Source organism: Tachypleus tridentatus, chromosome 10, assembly GCF_004210375.1.
Source record: "Tachypleus tridentatus isolate NWPU-2018 chromosome 10, ASM421037v1, whole genome shotgun sequence".
Lineage (NCBI taxonomy): Eukaryota > Metazoa > Arthropoda > Merostomata > Xiphosura > Limulidae > Tachypleus > Tachypleus tridentatus.
In genome coordinates this window covers 32,355,355-32,373,137 of record NC_134834.1, presented here as the reverse complement: position 1 = coordinate 32,373,137, position 17,783 = coordinate 32,355,355, and the positions used below count along the sequence as shown (strand labels likewise).

Here is a 17,783-nt window from a genome sequence, read left to right as displayed (position 1 = left end):
TACATCAAACTGGCCATTAAGGCTCTATGCTTTTGTTGATCAATCACAGATTTAAAGATAAGATGTTTTGAAAAAAGAGCTGGCTGATGTTACATATTTTTAAGTAAAATGTGAAATTGGTGTTATTTCAAGTAAGACCACTTTATTATGTATCCCCAAAAAGCCATAATAAGATACTGAGCTTTATAGGAATGATTGTAACTGTTCTAATTTTTCAATCAGTGTTATTATTATCTAACTTTATTAAACAATGAGCTGAACATTAAGCTTATGATACTGAATTGTTTTATTTTTGTATATTGCATAACACTATTTGTGCTATTGCCCCCTAGTGGTTTAGTACTAAGCCTGAGATTTTACAACACTAAAAATTAAAGTTCAGTCTGTCTGATGGCACAACAAGGGTTGCTTACTGTACAGGTTTGCACAATCAAACAAGTATTATGTGATTTGTGCTAAAAAAAAAAATAGATATTTGGTGAATATTTCACTTAGTTATTTAAAAAGTGAATAATGTATATGATTAAAATATGCAAAGAAATAGTTTATTTTACTTTTTTCTGTAATCTAGATACACTAATATATATTTCATCTCTGCTGTTACTTTACTGAAATTTTAGAATATCATCCTATATTCATTTAATAAGCATAGATACAGAAAAAACTTATCTTGAATCAAGGCATTGAATCTTCATTTTTGTTGCTCAAATATATGATTTGTTCAAGAGTAAACAGAATTTTTGCATAGGGATAGAATAATAATTTGTTCTCAAATAACATTAAAATACAATTTATACAATTTTTTTAATTTTGCATTAGATATCTCACTGATTAAAAAAAACTTAATGTTTGGTATATTACTTTAACTTTTTATTTAGGGGCATAAACATTGCAGTATTTACTGAGATAAACATCACTCAGATTGACTTCTTTCAGTTGATTTTATAAAGTTCAGAACCTGATATCAATGAGTTGTGCAAAATACATATCCTACTGTCACTTAATTTTTAGAAAGTTTAAATACCTGTATAGTATTTTAAAGTTGACTGATTTCCCATTACAGTACATTAAGCAGTTCTGCACATAGTGGGAAGATCTGCCAGTAGTAGTACTGAATCTGTGCTAAGAAATAAATAGACTGGACATAAAGTGTGATACAAAGTAAACACAATTTTTATTCAATTGTGAACAAACTACGTGTACTTGCATTGGATGTTAGACACTTTGTTAAACAAGTGATACCTGTGTGACTATTCATTTCCTTTCAAACATAATCGAGGTTGTAATCTTGAGATTTTTTTGACCTACCGTTGTAGGATAGTAGTATAAAATTTCATATAAAAGGTGCAGTTTTACAGCCATACCTCTCATGCGCAAATCAGGTGTTATCTACAAGAGACTGACAAGAGCTGAGGAAGCCAGAATAAAATCAACTTAACTTTTTTGACCACATGTTATCTAAAAAATTGCATGTGCACAGAATAAACAAGAAAATTTTACATTAAAACAAGAGGTAGAAAAATCATAATATGTCTGAATGACACACAGTAAGTCTTTCAAAGCAGTAAAGCTAACATTTGGTTATGTAAACTAAAATTGCCCTCATTCACTTGGTTGTATATAATTGAGTTTATCCTCTGCCTTGCCAGAAGCTAACTGAATGAAATGACAGTAAAAGTTATCAACTTGTATTAAAATTCTAGGTATAATTTTAAGTAGAGAATTTATCCCAATTTTTCTTATCTTTAATTTATGTCTATTTTGAGTGAACATTTGACCAAATTTTAGAAAAATGCATAATATTTAGTATCATTTTGGAATTTAATAGATTCAGTAATTGAACTTGTTTTAGTGTCTTTTGGACATGTCATATTTTAAACTACTACTATTTCATAAATGAAATGTTGTCACTTCTAATAAAGTTGTAGAATACAGGCATTTCTTACTAATAGTTTCAAGAGGAAAAAAAAATGTTTTATTCAGATGCTCTTCTAAGGAGATGTGCAGTATTGTAGAGAAAGTGAGGAACAGGATATCTTGGAGTAGCTTTGAAATAAAGCAGTTGGCTAAAACAACTAAAATTGTAAAGTGACTGATAAATGATGAAATGGATAGATTAATTGGCCTACATTTTTTTCAAGTTTTCAGTGAGGAAGGAAAAGTAACAAGTGACTATAACAATTAAAATATTGTGAAATAGTTTTTTCATAATGGAAACCCAACCTTCTTATTGAAATCAGCAATTTGAGTAAAACTATAAACAACTGTATTGTTTTCATTTGTTTACACATAAATAACCCTCCATTGTTAAATAAAGCAAAAAATGCCACTCAAGTTGGAGAAAGTGGGGTAGAGATCTAAATATATGTAATCTGAGCTCTTAAATACAAGCAGTGGGCTCTGATCAAATAAAATCTCAAATAGATTCTGTTCCCATTTTTTACTTGTTTTATAAAGGCTTACACTGATTGATAAATTAATTGGCTGGTACAGTGAATCTTATTATTTCTGTGTTTGTTTTCCAGGACCTTGGAAGATTAGGTCGAGATCTTCATAGGGTTGTTATAGTTGATAATTCTCCAGCTTCTTACTCCTTCCATCCTGACAATGCTGTAAGTATAAAGTTATTACATAGTTTTCACAACTGTTTTTAATCAATGAATCATCTAAATTTAGCTCCCCATTGCACATCATGTAGTGCTCATGAAACTATTAGAGCACATGGTGGTTGCTGATCCAAATCCATCAAGTGGTTTTAAAAAATATGCACAATTCTTTCCAGAAATACATCAGTCTGTCATGTCACCTGGAAGTCAGATCAAAATATGTGAAAGTGTTCTAATTAGTCCTTTTAAATTTTTTGCAAACTCTGGTAAGATTAAAGCTAACAATTTGAAAAATTTTGTTAAAATTTTATGCATTACTTGCTGTTAAAATAACCTTTGATTTTATGAACAGTTGGGACCCTAAGCAATATACAACTTCATGATATTTTATTTTGATATTTTTTTTACTTAATATGGAGAAAATGTCACAAAGACAATCAAACATAAACTGAAATATATAACTGCAAATCCACAAGCTAATGATAATTACAATATAATTTTTGTAGGTAATATTTAGATATATTCATGTGTTCATTGTTGAAAATAGAGGTTTAGTTCTTGACAAATGTAATATGACCACTTTAACTTCCAGCTATTTGTTCAGAAGGTAGTGCAATGTTATTACTAAGTTTTGTTTTTATTAGTGAATCACCTCCACTGCCTTTTTACCTGTCAGGTTCTTTTTGAAATTTTGATTCTGTTATTATGCTATGTATCTTCAACAAAAATTTTGAGAACACAGTTTCTTCCTCATTAATAAATCTTAAAAAAAAGTGTATTATACTGAACAGTGGATTTGTGATACAGTAGTTACCTCCATTCACAAGATTAGCTATTCTCATTTAGTGCTGCCTTCTATATGTGAAATATTTCTATATGCATGCAATAAGCCTTCTACCTCCCCTCTTGTTGAAATTAGTATATTCCAACATGTCTCTCTCTCTCCGCTCAGTGGGCTCAGCCGATGGCCCAATGCGGCTTTGCCATAAGAAAACACACACCCAACATGTCTCTCATGCAAATCATCATATATCATCTGTTAAACAATAGTAGCATAGCATGCATTTGTGATGCATGTGATTCCCTTCACTCCTTTACCGAATCTTCACTTTTTGTGTGGCAGGTGTGTAGTTTCGTTTATTTCTTCATGTTAAACTTTGTCTTTCTCATGAAATAGTTATTTTTTCAACCTCATTTGATTTTGTCAATCAGATTCCTTTTTCATATTATCAGTTCAACTAGGTTGCTTTATATTTGCACTCGAGTTTTGTGGAACCTTTTTGTGCAATGAATTATGAAGTTAACCATACCACTTTAGAGTTTACACCAGTAACCGGTGTTTTTTGCAGGCCTCAGATGCAGGTGACTCAATGACGGATCTATCTGCTTTTGTGTGTTGGGAGATCAAATGTTATCTGGTCTAAACTTTGCCTTAATTTCTTGTGAAACTGCTGAACATTTGCTGGTTGAAGAGGACTTTGATCTTCTTTCTCTTTCTCCAGAGTTTGCCAATCACTCTCATTCCTAACCTGGGGAGTATCCTAAACCTTACTTGTTCTTCTTGGATTTGTGATGTTTTATTCCCATTACCTATTTCATCTTCTCCATGGCCTCCCTTATTACATGAATGCTCTTCCCTCACTTTTGGATTTTCCTTCCTCCCTTGTTATTTGGGTTCTTACTGTCCCATTCACCTCACATTTCCAGGAAGAGATTATAATTTTATGCCCCACAAGGACTTTTGTTCAGTTTGCTCTTTTCTTCCCATCATGTGAACTATCTGTTTTTCAATCAACAGTTCAGTTTATTTTTATCTCTGTGGAGGGCAGATCTTGAATTTAAAAATAACATTACACATACTCACTGTTCTCAGTGGCTCCCCTTGGACATCCTAAGGGATTTTCTGTCGGTACCCTTAATTTCAGCTCATATTTCATCCTCAACTCTGGTATTAGTTACTTTTTGTTATAGAGACCTTATAGGTAAAGGCTTAGTTTTGGTTTGAGTCATTTTACTTTCTTTATTTCACAGGGGCTTCTTGCTTCTCTTTCAGGCTTCATATCCTTGATACTGTCCCTAACAGTATCGAACCATAGATGACTTCAGCTTGCCAGCAGTCAACCTTTATGACTTTTGTAGCCTGTTTATCCCAGGCAGAGCCCTCAAATGCCACCTATTGCTGTTTTCTGACCTTCATTCTTACAACTCTTACTGTTCTCTAAATTGGGGTGTTTCTTTTTGTCTAATTTCTCAACTATGTACCACTCATTGCCACCATTGTTGGTGACTACCTTGTGGGAGCTCATCTGTTGGAGTTTCTTTTGCACTGGCTTCCCTTTGTAAACAATAAATGGATGATGGGGTTCTTTCAGAAGGGTTTGTTATCCAGATCCTTTCCTTACCTCCCATCTCTTCCTATTTTCTTTCAGGCTGTTTGTATATCAATATTCTCAAACTTCTGACAATTCATTAGGCACTACAACTTCTTGTCTTATCACATCATGTGCCAGCTGCTTTTGATCTAGTTGCAGATCATCTTTCATGCCCACACTAAATCTATCCCATGGAATGGTCATTAGATCTGTTCATTTTTGCCTTCAGTGGGGTTCTTCCTAATGGGATGCATTTGCCACAGACCTAAATACTGAGTTGCCCCTCTTTTGGTCACCTGTACCAAATCCACAGGCTCTAGCTATTGTTGCCTTTAACCTCTATCCCTTCTTCAGCAACCTCAAACCCTTTTCCCCACCCCCTCATTCTATATTACAGTCTCCCCATCCTTTATCTTCATAACTGGCTTTTCTTTGGTCCTTGGGAAGAAGATTTGGCTATACACATAGAGTCGTTATTTCCATACATCCATCTTCCATGGAAGTGTACGAACACAGGGAAACAGTCTTCTGCTGTTGATCTGCTGGCAGGTTGGTTCCATTCTCTTGATGCCAGATGATAATTCCAGGATTGCTGAAGTGGTGACAATCCTTGTGTCATACCCAATAATGGGTGTGGGTCTTAATCCTCAATTCTTGGGTTTGAGGTAAGGACAGTATAGTCCTCATCCTATCCTCATGTGAATTTTGGTACTCTGCATGAAGGTTTTGAATGTAGTTCACTTGCCAAGTATGGTCCAATGTTCCCTGGCCACTCTACACCTCACAGTTTCTATTCTTATGTTTTATGAATTATACACACTGGTAAAGCATATACCTGACTCAGAAGTGGTTCAACTCCCTTGTCCTGATCTTTGGTTCTGTTTTCTTCATCATCAGGGATATTCTTTGGATGCTTTTGAGGATGCTTCTGTTATTCCTTTGCACTAGTCCTTCTTCCTTCTCACTGTGGGATTCTAACTAAACTTGTGAGATGAGGTAAGAGCCATGTTAGAAATAATAAGTTTCTATACTGAAAATATATTTGAGACAGTGACTTACCTGCTCTCATATTTTCCATCTTCCTCCCCACTTCTTCAGCACTCACATCTTCTGCCAAGTTTCAAAGTGAAGGTTTGGTAGCAGAGTGTAGAGGGAGTCATGTGACCATGCTATACTACTATTGAGTAATAGATGATGCATGATGATTTACATGAGAGACATGTTGGAATATACTAATTCCAACAAGGGAAGAGCATAAGGCTTGTGGCATGCATAAAGAAAAAGTGCAAACAAAGAAGACAACTCCAAATGAGAAAAGTCAATCTTGTGAGTAGAAATACCTTTTCAATACAGGAAAATTATAACATTTGTTCTATGCCAGAACTGTCCAACTAGCAGTTGCATTTCATCTGGCTCTCACGTGCTGGGAGGATACCTAAGTAAAAAATTGGAAGTAAATTAAAAATATCAACATTTATTTCACATTTTAAAGAAGTAAAGTAACAATGTTATATTACTGAGTATTCTATTATTAGAATAAATGTATATAATCTAGGATTCTAGATTTTGTTAATAAACAAATGGTTAATGAGCAGTTTACATAGCTGCAATCCTATTCTCCAATACAAAAGAATGGGAGAAGATAGAAAATTGGCTAGTCAGTACCTGTATTTGTGATTTCTATCAGTGAAAAACAGATAAAGTCAAGTCAGAGTGTAGTCTGAATGTTTGACATAAGGTGTGCATGCTTTAAGAAACAAAGTACTGAACCTAACTTATTTTCATTCTGTTTCAATTATTAAGCCCAATTAGATGTGTGTTTCTGCCTTTAAATATTAAAAAAAAAAGGAAGCAAGGAAGAGATTTTAATTTTTGTTAAATAATTCGATTATTTGCCGTCATGTTTAAATTTTTAATAATAGATTTTGCAGAATCGATTTCTGATCCACACAGTTGATGACATTGTAATGCAAAAGTAACCTTAAATAGAATATGAATTATATTTTAATTTTTTATATATTTATATTGTATCTGTCTATTCGAGAAAGTTGTGAACAAAAGGCGTACTTGGGGGAAAAAAAAGTTTATTTTTTATCAGTATGCTGAAATATCAAAAAGTATATATTAGTTACAGAAATTTATAATATCAAATTAGAAAGGCTGGATTATTTTTGTGTGTTTGTTTTAATTTTAAAATGTGTGAAAAAATTGTTTCATATGTATCAAACTATGTTGTCATGATGTCATTTTGAGTTATTCTAATTTATCTTGCTTCACTGAAAAATTTCTCACATTCATCAAATTTAGAAAGTGATTGCTCATGTTTTGGTTATGTTTCATACACATTCAGCTATGTTATAAATGTGTATTTGATTTCCTAAGAAAGGTTACAAATTAAAGTTTTTTTCATCCTTTTGTGTGTGTGTGTGTGTGTGTGTGCAAGAAAGTTCTCTCATCTTTTATCATTGTTATTATTCTTTAGGAAGAAGTTGTGATATGATGGTGAGGGTTTTGCTAACATTGTAACAATGTACTTTTTAATTGTTATGCCTTATCAAGTGTACAAAGATCACTGTGAAATGAATTGTTTGCAATTTTTCTTGTATTATTTTGATCTTGATGTGTCTTGCTGTTATTATAAATCTTAAGCTCAACAAAATGCCAGTTTAATAATATGAAGAGGCTGACTAACGCTTTCTTCAACAATCAAGTATAGACAAGAAGCATTCCAACATTCTCTAAAAAAGATAAAAATTTATTATGTACATATTAGTTAGATATGAATTTTTTTAAGTTTGAACTAGTGATTTGAAGTTGTTTTTTTTTATATCTACACAACTTGTTTTTAAGTTTGAACTAGTGATTTGAAGTTGTTTTTTTTGTGTTTATATCTACACAACTTGTTTTTTTTGTGTTTATATCTACACAACTTGTTTTTTTTGTGTTTATATCTACACAACTTGTTTTGTGTTTATATCTACACAACTTGTTTTTTTTGTGTTTATATCTACACAACTTGTTTTTTTTGTGTTTATATCTACACAACTTGTTTTTTTTGTGTTTATATCTACACAACTTGTTTTTTTTGTGTTTATATCTACACAACTTGTTTTTTTTGTGTTTATATCTACACAACTTGTTTTTTTTGTGTTTATATCTACACAACTTGTTTTTTTTTGTGTTTATATCTACACAACTTGTTTTTTTGTTTATATCTACACAACTTGTTTATATCTACACAACTTGTTTTTTTTGTGTTTATATCTACACAACTTGTTTTTTTTTGTGTTTTTATCTACACAACTTGTTTTTATTCTAGGTATCGGTAGCATCTTGGTTTGAGGACAGTACAGATACAGAATTACGAGATCTTATCCCCTTCTTTGAAAAACTTAGTAAGAAAGACAGTGTGTATTCTTTGCTTCAAAACTCCAATCATGCAGCCATCCATCCTCTGCCTTCACACTCCATTAATGGCCCACACATATTGCCTCCCAATGTGCCTTCCCCCCAGTCACTCTTAAACAATACAAATCAGCCTTCTTAGCATTACTGGTGAATCAGTGAAGTTGATGCTTTCGTGTCTTATAGTTGCCTTTGGCTGCCAGTGCCATCTAATGGTGCTTTTGGCAACTTTTTTCAGGTTAAGGAAAATAGTTTTGGTCATGATAGAATCACAGTATCACATTATTTTGTAGAGAAACTTACTTTGTTAACTTGGTCCTGTACATGTGCCAATTCTTCTTAAGGTAAGTGTGGTAATTGTGTGTTGGGTCCACACGTTTTATAATCACTGTGTGCTAAGATGGATTAATACCATGATTGTTATTTTCTATGCCTGATAATAAATAGCAGCCATGCTGTAGGCTACTGTTTATATCATAATTATATCTCTTATTGAAAATGATGAATCAGATAATAATTTTATAATTAAATGTATATGAATAGTAGACACTTAGTATAAAACAACTGGTTTTTGGGGTTTATTAATAGAGTTAAGTTTTCAGACCTGTTAACTGTTTTTTATGCATCAAGTTGTTGTTATTCAGTATGAACACATATCTTTTTTTTAGTATCAGTAAACAATGTCTAACGTTTGTTTTTTTGGCCTATACTAATTGTAAACAAGTTGAATTGGCAGCTTGAAGTCAGTGGGCATTGTTAACATGGGTTTTTAAATAACATACTGAATATGCATTCATTTCAATTGTTATATATCATCATTGTTACTGTCTTATTTTACCATGTAAATTAGTAGTTTTTCTAAGTAAATGTTGGGACAATCCAAGTAATTTTTGTATCTTAGATTTGATATATGTATATTGCATATACAGATTGAAGTGTCTTATAATGACAGTTTAATTGAAATAAGAATTCCAACAAGAGAAGTTGGAAAGTTGTTAATTGTTAGCTGTTGTTTAAGTTTATTATGAAAGAAACTAGCAATACAAAACTGATGAAATTTTTTGTATTAAAGGACACAGCTGTAATTTTTTACTTTAATATTTGATCACTGGTGAGATATAAATTCTTTACCCATTTCTTTTTGTCTTTTTCACATTACTGTGATTATTAACACAAACTTCGTCATATCCTCAAGACTTCAACAAAACACTGCATGATATCTATAGTATAGTATACTGTACAAAGTTCAGAATCCCATATCTGAAAAACAAAACCCAGAAACTAACTTGATAAAGATGACACTGGTGTGCACAAGAAGGTGGAAGGGTGAAATAGCTTTAAGACAAGTAAAACTGGTGTTACAGCTATATTGTGGATAAAGGCTATAAAGCTTGTTTGGGGTCTTTTATATCAACATAACAGATTTTTTTGTACAATGTGTGGTTGCCAAAAAGAAACTTCTTGGCTGGAAGCTAAGAATGGGAATTTGTTATAGAAGGTAGAATATATATATATTTATAGTTTGTTCACACATTTGATTCATATGTATAAAAAGTATTATATATAAATATGTGTTTGAATCTTGTCTGTATTCTGATATTTATAATATGCATACTGTTATCAATGGGTATGAAACCTAATACTACTTAAAGCGTACCAGTAATACAGGCGTGTTCAAATACATTAATAAGTACAGGACCTTAGCATGGCAATGAGAGTTACAAGTTCAAACATGCTAGTGATAAAAAACTATTTCCTTCTCAAAATTCACAACAAAATTTTAAAATTTTTGTACAGAATTTACTTGGGCAGCTCAGTGTTTGAGGTTGAGTAATAATGTAGTAAAAAAACTGTTCACATCTTACACTCCACTGCTTTATTTCTTGATGACTGTACTATTGTTCATGGGAAAATTAATTAATTGCTTTTTTATTTTGTAAAAAGCTTTCAAAAGTTGACTTGAAATACAGTTTATTATGCTAAATATTTTTTTATAATTAACTAAGGTCCCATTTAATATTAAACAATAAAGTATGTCTATATGTAGCTTGAGAACATTGTGAATATGTTGTAAAAGGAATAAGAAAGATCTGTGTAACATTCTGTTGCTTTACAAATCATAAACATTTTGTTTTATACAAGGTGCATTATACACATATATACACTTACATTCTATGTACCAAATATGCAACCTATGTAGGTACTGTCTATGTGCTTAGAATACTATTATATTCTAAACCACATTCCGTACTTTACCTATTGAGGTCTTACCCCATGTGTAATGTAGTCAGGTGTTTCATCAGCGGAAGTAAATATAGACCCTGTAGCCATAAGTTTATACATACTTGAAAATTTATTTATTACAATTAGGTCCTAGAACCATTTACACTACTTGACTTTTTCATGTTGTACTGTTTGTTGTATGAAAATGTCAACATATTCTGTTAGAAAAATTTGCAACATTCAAATTTTCTACTCATATATATTATACATGTAAAACAGTGAAGGTCCTAACCAGCTATAAAATGTGAAAATTCAGATTGTCTGTGTTTAGTAAATAGGTGGATTTTGGGGAGTGTCACGTACTGAAATTCTTTAACAAGTTATAATGCTGTAAGAACAAGACATCTTGGAAATGAATCATTGTAGGCAATAACCATATCTCTTAATAACCACTATAATATATTCAAGGTATGTAACTGTATATATAGTTCTTGGTTTATTACTAGCCATTAACATATTTGATTCTCAATAGTGATGGTATCTATGCAGACTTGATTTGTAGATTCAGTTTTGTGGGTATTTAAGCTCTCAATTCTATTAGCACTGTACTTTGACCAACCATCATAGGACGGGATCTTTCAGAATAGCATGGTTTTATTTCTTTGCAATAAATTTTAAGCATTAAGGAATACTCTTTAAATAAATTCATGGAATGAATTCACTTTAAATTGAATATGATTAGAAAATATCCTAGAGTCATCTCATAATTAGATTTTTAATTGTTATTTTTTTAAGTTGAAGTACAAGATACAATTAAAAGAGAAAAATTTGTTACTCCACAGCAAATTGTTTACTTGGATATCTGTTTTCCTGCTGGAAGAATCAAAATTTGTTACTCCACAGCAAATTGTTTACTTGGATATCTGTTTTCCTGCTGGAAGAATCAAAATGTTCAAGTGAAATAAATATCTTGATAAGTAGCTCAAATTACCTAAAAGACTTTGGTTTATATTTGTTGGCATTTCAAGATTAAATTCAGTTTTAGCCTTGTAGTTGAATGTAACTTTGAGTGATATAGAAGCTGTGTAGATAAGAAAGTTGAGATAAAAATTATGAAAATTTTGTTTCAGACTAATTTTAAATGATTTATTAAGAATTTCCTGTGGAGTAAGCTGTTTTTCACTTTTCATTTATATTGTTTTGTGCCTTTGAAATAAAACCCCAGTGGTATTTGCCTCATTAAAATCTTCACCCAGATAAATGAAAGAAACTACTAAAGAAGTAAATTGTGTATGAAGACACTTTTTACTCATTCATTTTATAACTCAAGTTTTTTATACAACAATGTACTTTTTGTAGGATAACAATTGATTTTTACAGTAGATGGTAAGTCTAGATAGTAAGGTGAAATTAACCTTAATATATGGTTATATTTCCCTTATCTTTCTAGTTACACTTACCATAGTTTTTTTTACATTCTTTTTGAATTTATTGTTTATCAGCATAAGGGGTTTGAAATTCAAATTGCAGTGTGTTTTAAATATATTTTGCATGTAGAATGCAAGACTTTCCATTTTTTTATCATGCAATGTATCTTTAAACATTAATTCTGTTTTATATTTAGGTGATGAATTATGTTTAAAGAAAATTGTTTTAAACTAAAAATAGTTCAGTTGTTATCTTTAAGTAAAAATATCTTGCTGTATCTTTATAATTTAAGCATTTTGATGGCATATTCTTATACTAAAATACCTTCAAAATGTAGTTGACTTTCTACCCAAAAAGTCACTTACCGGTGGTAATATAGCACTTATAATTCTACATCATATACAAGATGCTGTTCATTGCAGAGCATAATTTCACTCTTGAAAATATTTGTAAGTGTGCATAATATTTAGCAATAATGTTTACCTTTTAATAATGAATGTGTTTTATGGAATAATGAACACCTAGAGTCATATCTGATGAACACAACTAAAATACTGGCACGACACATTTCAATTTCCTGATTGTTCAATCCATTACCGATGAAAATGAGCACAAACTATGATCCACTGCCTGGATAAGATCCCCTGTATTTAGAAGTCGTCTTAGATAATCATTCAATGGTACAAAATCTTTTGAAATATAGTATTAAGTTTAACCAGTGTTTGGATATAAGCATTGTACATTGTTGTGAAGCTAGCTTAAATATAATTTTTATAATATAAATCTGCAAAATGTTGTGTTCCATTGTGGAACAATTTACCTTATCATTATTTAAAACCTGTTATTTGAAAATAGTACTTCTTTATTAATATGATGTATAAAATTATATATATATATATATACACACACTTTTTCCAAGTAATAAAAACTTCTACAAGTGTTGGCTTGAAGGAAGGATTATTTTAGCATGATGTATATGTATTAAGCTGACCATAAAGATTTATTTGTCTGGGAAATCTTTGATTTGTATTGATCTATTGAAAATAATTTGTATAAACCAGTTTTATCTGCATATTCTTGATTTAGAGTTTTTTTTAATATCAAAATTATTTTTTTACAAAATGGAATTTCTCCATCTTAAAAAATACTATTGTGATGCTATAAAAATGTATCTAAAAAGTGTTTTATTATCCATGAAATGTACGATAGTCTTCCCACAATTCTTCATGAATAAAAGTATTTAAATGAGAAAAATTAGCTGTATAGCGTGTTCGATTTTTGTGATTACGGCAGCTATGTTTGTTCTGACGTAAGGAACCACATTACACAATATCCGAACAAAAGGGGTAAGTTAATTCTTGTAATGATACCAGACGTATAGTAACGTATACATGAATATATTCACCTTACTTTATACAACAGTGTAAATTATCCTAAACCATACAGGAAATATATATATTGAATATTACATATTAGCATTCCAGTGGCTCAGTGGGTTTATAGCACTAAAAATTGAGTTTCGATATTTGCAGGGGGCAGAGCACAAGGAGCTTCTTATGTAGCTTTGTGTTTTAGAACATGAAAACAGTTACGTGTTAGTATTGTTTCCTTATATGTTTTATGTTTGTTTAATAAATCATCACAGTTATGATTTCTACATCACTTTGGTCATTTAGAAACATTTATGGAAGTAGAAATATTTTGACAGTTAGAACGGTGACAAAAAATTTGTTGACAATTATTTACTTTTTCTCTATGTATTTAAACTTTTTAGAAGTTCAGAAATAAAGCGTTTTGTCGTGGAATAACCACATTTCTCTCAAGTCTCGATTTGTACTGTTGTAAGGTATTCTATCGTTGGGCCTGGCATGGCCAAGTGGTTAATGCACTCGATTCGTAATCCGAGTGTTGCGGGTTCGAATCGCCGTCACACCAAACATGCTCGCCCTTTCAGCCGTGAGGGCGTTATAATGTGACGGTCGATTCCACTATTCGTTGGTAAAAGAGTAGCCCAAAAGTTGGCGGTGGGCAGTGGTGACTAGCTGCCTTCCCTATAGTCTTACACTACTAAATAAGGGACGGCTAGCGTAGATAGCCCTCGTGTAGCTTTGGGCGAAATTAAAACAAAAAAGAGAGAAAAAAAAACTATCGCACGTTAAGGCACTCGACTCGTAATTACACTGGTTTGAATCTCCGTAGCACCAAACATGTTCATCCTAAGTCACGGTCAATTCCACTACTCGTTGGTAAAAGAGTACCTCAAAAATTGGCGGTGGGTGGTGATGACTAACTCTCTTCCATTTACACTGCTAAATTAGGGACAGCTAACTCAGATAGCCCTCATGTAGGTTTGGGCGAAATTCATAACAAACCAAACCAAAAACATCCGTTGTGCAAAGAAGACTGTTAGATGGTAACTATCTGTTAGTATCAATATCTTCTATGGTATTAATAAAGAGTGTAGTATCTACTATGTAAGAAGGGAGGGTACAGGAAATACAACTTATGTGTTGGTCAGCAAAGGCAGACAATTCTTTCAGTAGCCATGTGTACGTTAGAAATTATGTGTTGGCCAGTATTGTTTGGTTTGTGCATTTTTTGATAAAACATAGAATCTACCAGAAAAATCTTACTTGTGTACCAAACACTGAAAGATTTCTTTGCTAGTTTTATTGTTTTGGAGAAGTTTTTTAAGTGTATCAGTTACGATCTTAATAAACTGAGTTATAGGATCATGTAAGGCGGTTATTTTTTTTTTTTTTTTTGGTATAAATGATTATTCTGGGTTTGCCGGTTATTTTCTGTGATATAATCATCTTTGTTAAGAATAACAATAGCCCTTGTCTACTGACTTTATTATGTCATTGTTGTTCGATTGTTCAGAGCAGTTCTTTCATTTTTGTTAATACTATCATGACATTACTTGAAATATTTTAAGGTATGTATTATGTTACTTCCTACTGCATTAATATAACTTGGAAAACTTGGCTTTCTGTTCAGTGGAGGCGTCCATAAAAACTTTTCTTTGAAATTCTGTGTGTGTTGATTTTTCAGTCGGACGGAGTTTATTGTGAAAAAATTCGCGAAGTCTTAGTTTACCAGAGAATTCACATGATTCCGTAATTATTTCTAATATTGTATAACTCTGATTGAATTGTAGTTATAATAACACTTAATCGTTCATCGTTTTAATAAAATTGGTGCGTATGTACAACATAGAGCTACCTACTACAAAAACAATCCAAGAAGAAAAGTTTTGGATAAAGGAAAGCTTGAGTACCAAGAATATGTGTGTATCTTCTTTTAGCAAAGCCACATCTGCTGAGTCCACCGAGGGCAATCGAACCGCTGATTTTAGAGTTGTAATTCTGAAGACTTACCGCTGTACCAGCAGGATACAGCTACCAAGTCTATAAAAATTAACCTATATTAACCCTTACTCAAGTTTCTGGGATAGAATCAGACGTAAACGATCAAAAGGTTATAAAAACACCTACACCAGATTACACAGCTTATATATCATTATTGTTTCTTTCTCTATCTTATTGATTTATGTATATTTTTCGAGGTTCTAATAAGGTGCAATACTACCAATACATACCATACTGTAAATATGACACCATAACACTAGAACTCCCCCACGCCTGAAAGGTGAGCATGTTTGGTGGGACGGGGATTCGAGTCAAGTGCCTTAACCACCTTGCCATGCCGGGCCTGCTTCAGCAACAAGTTATACAGTAGTCTATTCGCGCTTTGTTCATCTCTGGGATGTAAACCCCGGATTTTCTTAAAAGCAAGTCCGTAAAAACAATGTTTTTAATAACAACTTTCCAAGTTCGTAATTTGAAAATAAAATTATCTTGGAAATTTTCGTCTTAAATTTTTCTTTTTGCTTGCAAAATAAACTTTTGGTGAAACAGCATGCTAGATAAAAATATTTATGTTTGTGATTACTATATGCAAGTAGATTATTATGTTATGAAATTTAATAATAGCTGTTTCTACTAGAATAATGAGGGCCTGGCATAGCTTAGCGCGTTAAGGCGTGCGCTTCGTAATCTGAGGGTTGCGGTTTCGCGCCAAACATGCTCGCCCTCCCAGCCGTGGGGTGTTATAATGTGACGGTCAATCCCACTATTCGTTGGTAAAAGAGTAGCCCAAGAGTTGGCAGTGGGTGGTGATGACTAGCTGCCTTCTCTCTAGTCTTACACTGCTAAATTAGGGACGGCTAGCACAGATAGCCCTCGAGTAGCTTTGTGCGAAATTCCAAAACAAACAAACAAAAAACAATTCTTTATTTTGTTTCAAATTATATTTATTTTAATTGTTTATAAGTCGATATATTTATATGGAGTATTTATTGTTCCGAGAAATGTTGGAAGATTTTATTGTAAGTTGAAATAAATGACGTTTTCTTCACACAATTACAATTAGGTTTAGCGCAGTATCCGTTTTAAACGGTTGTTTAGCGTAACATAAACTTTAATACAAGATTCCTCTACTATAGATGGTTGTTGAACTGTTGGATTGTTTAGCAAGAATGCACTTTCGTAATTTAAGAGTTTCATGACACTATCGATTACATGGGTTTTGTTTGCAGTTGTTATTTATAATTGTCCTACTTCTAATCGCAGGTTTTTGAACAATTTGAATTAACATTTCCATACCCTAGTTATTGTGAGTAAATAAAACATAGTTTAGTGGTATGTAACACCTTATTTATTATTAGTTAGAGTGATATTAAAACACAGTAGGACTAAAGATGATAATTGTAACAAATCTTTACTGGCTATACTTAAAGGTTTCCAGCAATAATATGACACCCCTATCGCTTTCTGGAGTTAATTATGTTGCTTTATGTAATGAACGAAAGAAACGTTAAGATTCTGTAATCTATATATTGCGAAGCGACATAACTGTTCGTTTTGCACTCTTAACCATATGAATGACAGGATATGACGTCAAATAGAATATTTATAGTTCAGCCCGTTTGTGACGTAACAACACCTGAATGGTTGTATTCTCGGATAACTCTCGATATAAATAGATTTATGGGACCTCGAAGACTGATGAAAATTTACTCAATGGTGTCTACTTCTTGTGCTCAAACTGAAATGTACCTTTGGATTTTAATAAAATGCAAGATATAACTTTCTGTTAAAAAACGAACAAACCCCAAGGCAACATTTGAGTGGCTACCAAAATTAAAACTCAAATTACACAAGAGCTACCTGTCCATGTCTTATTGTTAAATTAAATTTTTAGTAGTTACCGGTGATAACTTAATGACTTAATTGGCATGAATATATCTAAACAATATGTAAAAGAATTAATAAATGTCTACTTTTTCTTACAGTCTTGGAAGTAACTAATTTTTATGTCTCCAAAATCTCGACTAACATTTTACAAAGTTCTCTTTGCATGTACCCAAAATATTGAGGCCAGGTTGTAAGGGCCGTCGACTCGTAATCTGAATTGAAGGTCGCGGGTTCACATCCCCGTCACACCAAACATGCTCGCTCTTTAAGCTGTGGGGGAGTTATGATGTTACAGTCCATCCCACTATACGTTGGTAAAAGAGTAGCCCAAGAGTTGGCGATGGGTGGTGATGGCTAGCTAGCTGCCTTTTATCTACTCTTACACTGCTAAATGAGTGACAGCTAACGCGGATAGCACTCGTGTAGCTTTGCGCGAAATTCAAAAACAGAAACAAACTTGCGTGTTTTCAATTGCTGAATGTCAGGTAGAA

The 17,783-nt window shown here is 32.3% G+C and overlaps 1 protein-coding gene across 1 annotated transcript in view; it reads left to right on the top strand.

The window, feature by feature from the left end:
- The window catches only part of LOC143229012 (carboxy-terminal domain RNA polymerase II polypeptide A small phosphatase 1-like), a 48,312-nt gene extending 35,024 nt beyond the window's left edge, over positions 1-13,288 (top strand). Inside the window, exons 7-8 of the mRNA XM_076460628.1 lie at positions 2,526-2,612; positions 8,298-13,288. Coding sequence (XP_076316743.1) covers positions 2,526-2,612; positions 8,298-8,525 — 315 coding nt within the window. The 3' untranslated portion in view covers positions 8,526-13,288. The remainder of the gene's footprint in view (positions 1-2,525; positions 2,613-8,297) is intronic.
- The last annotated feature ends 4,495 nt before the right edge of the window (positions 13,289-17,783 follow it).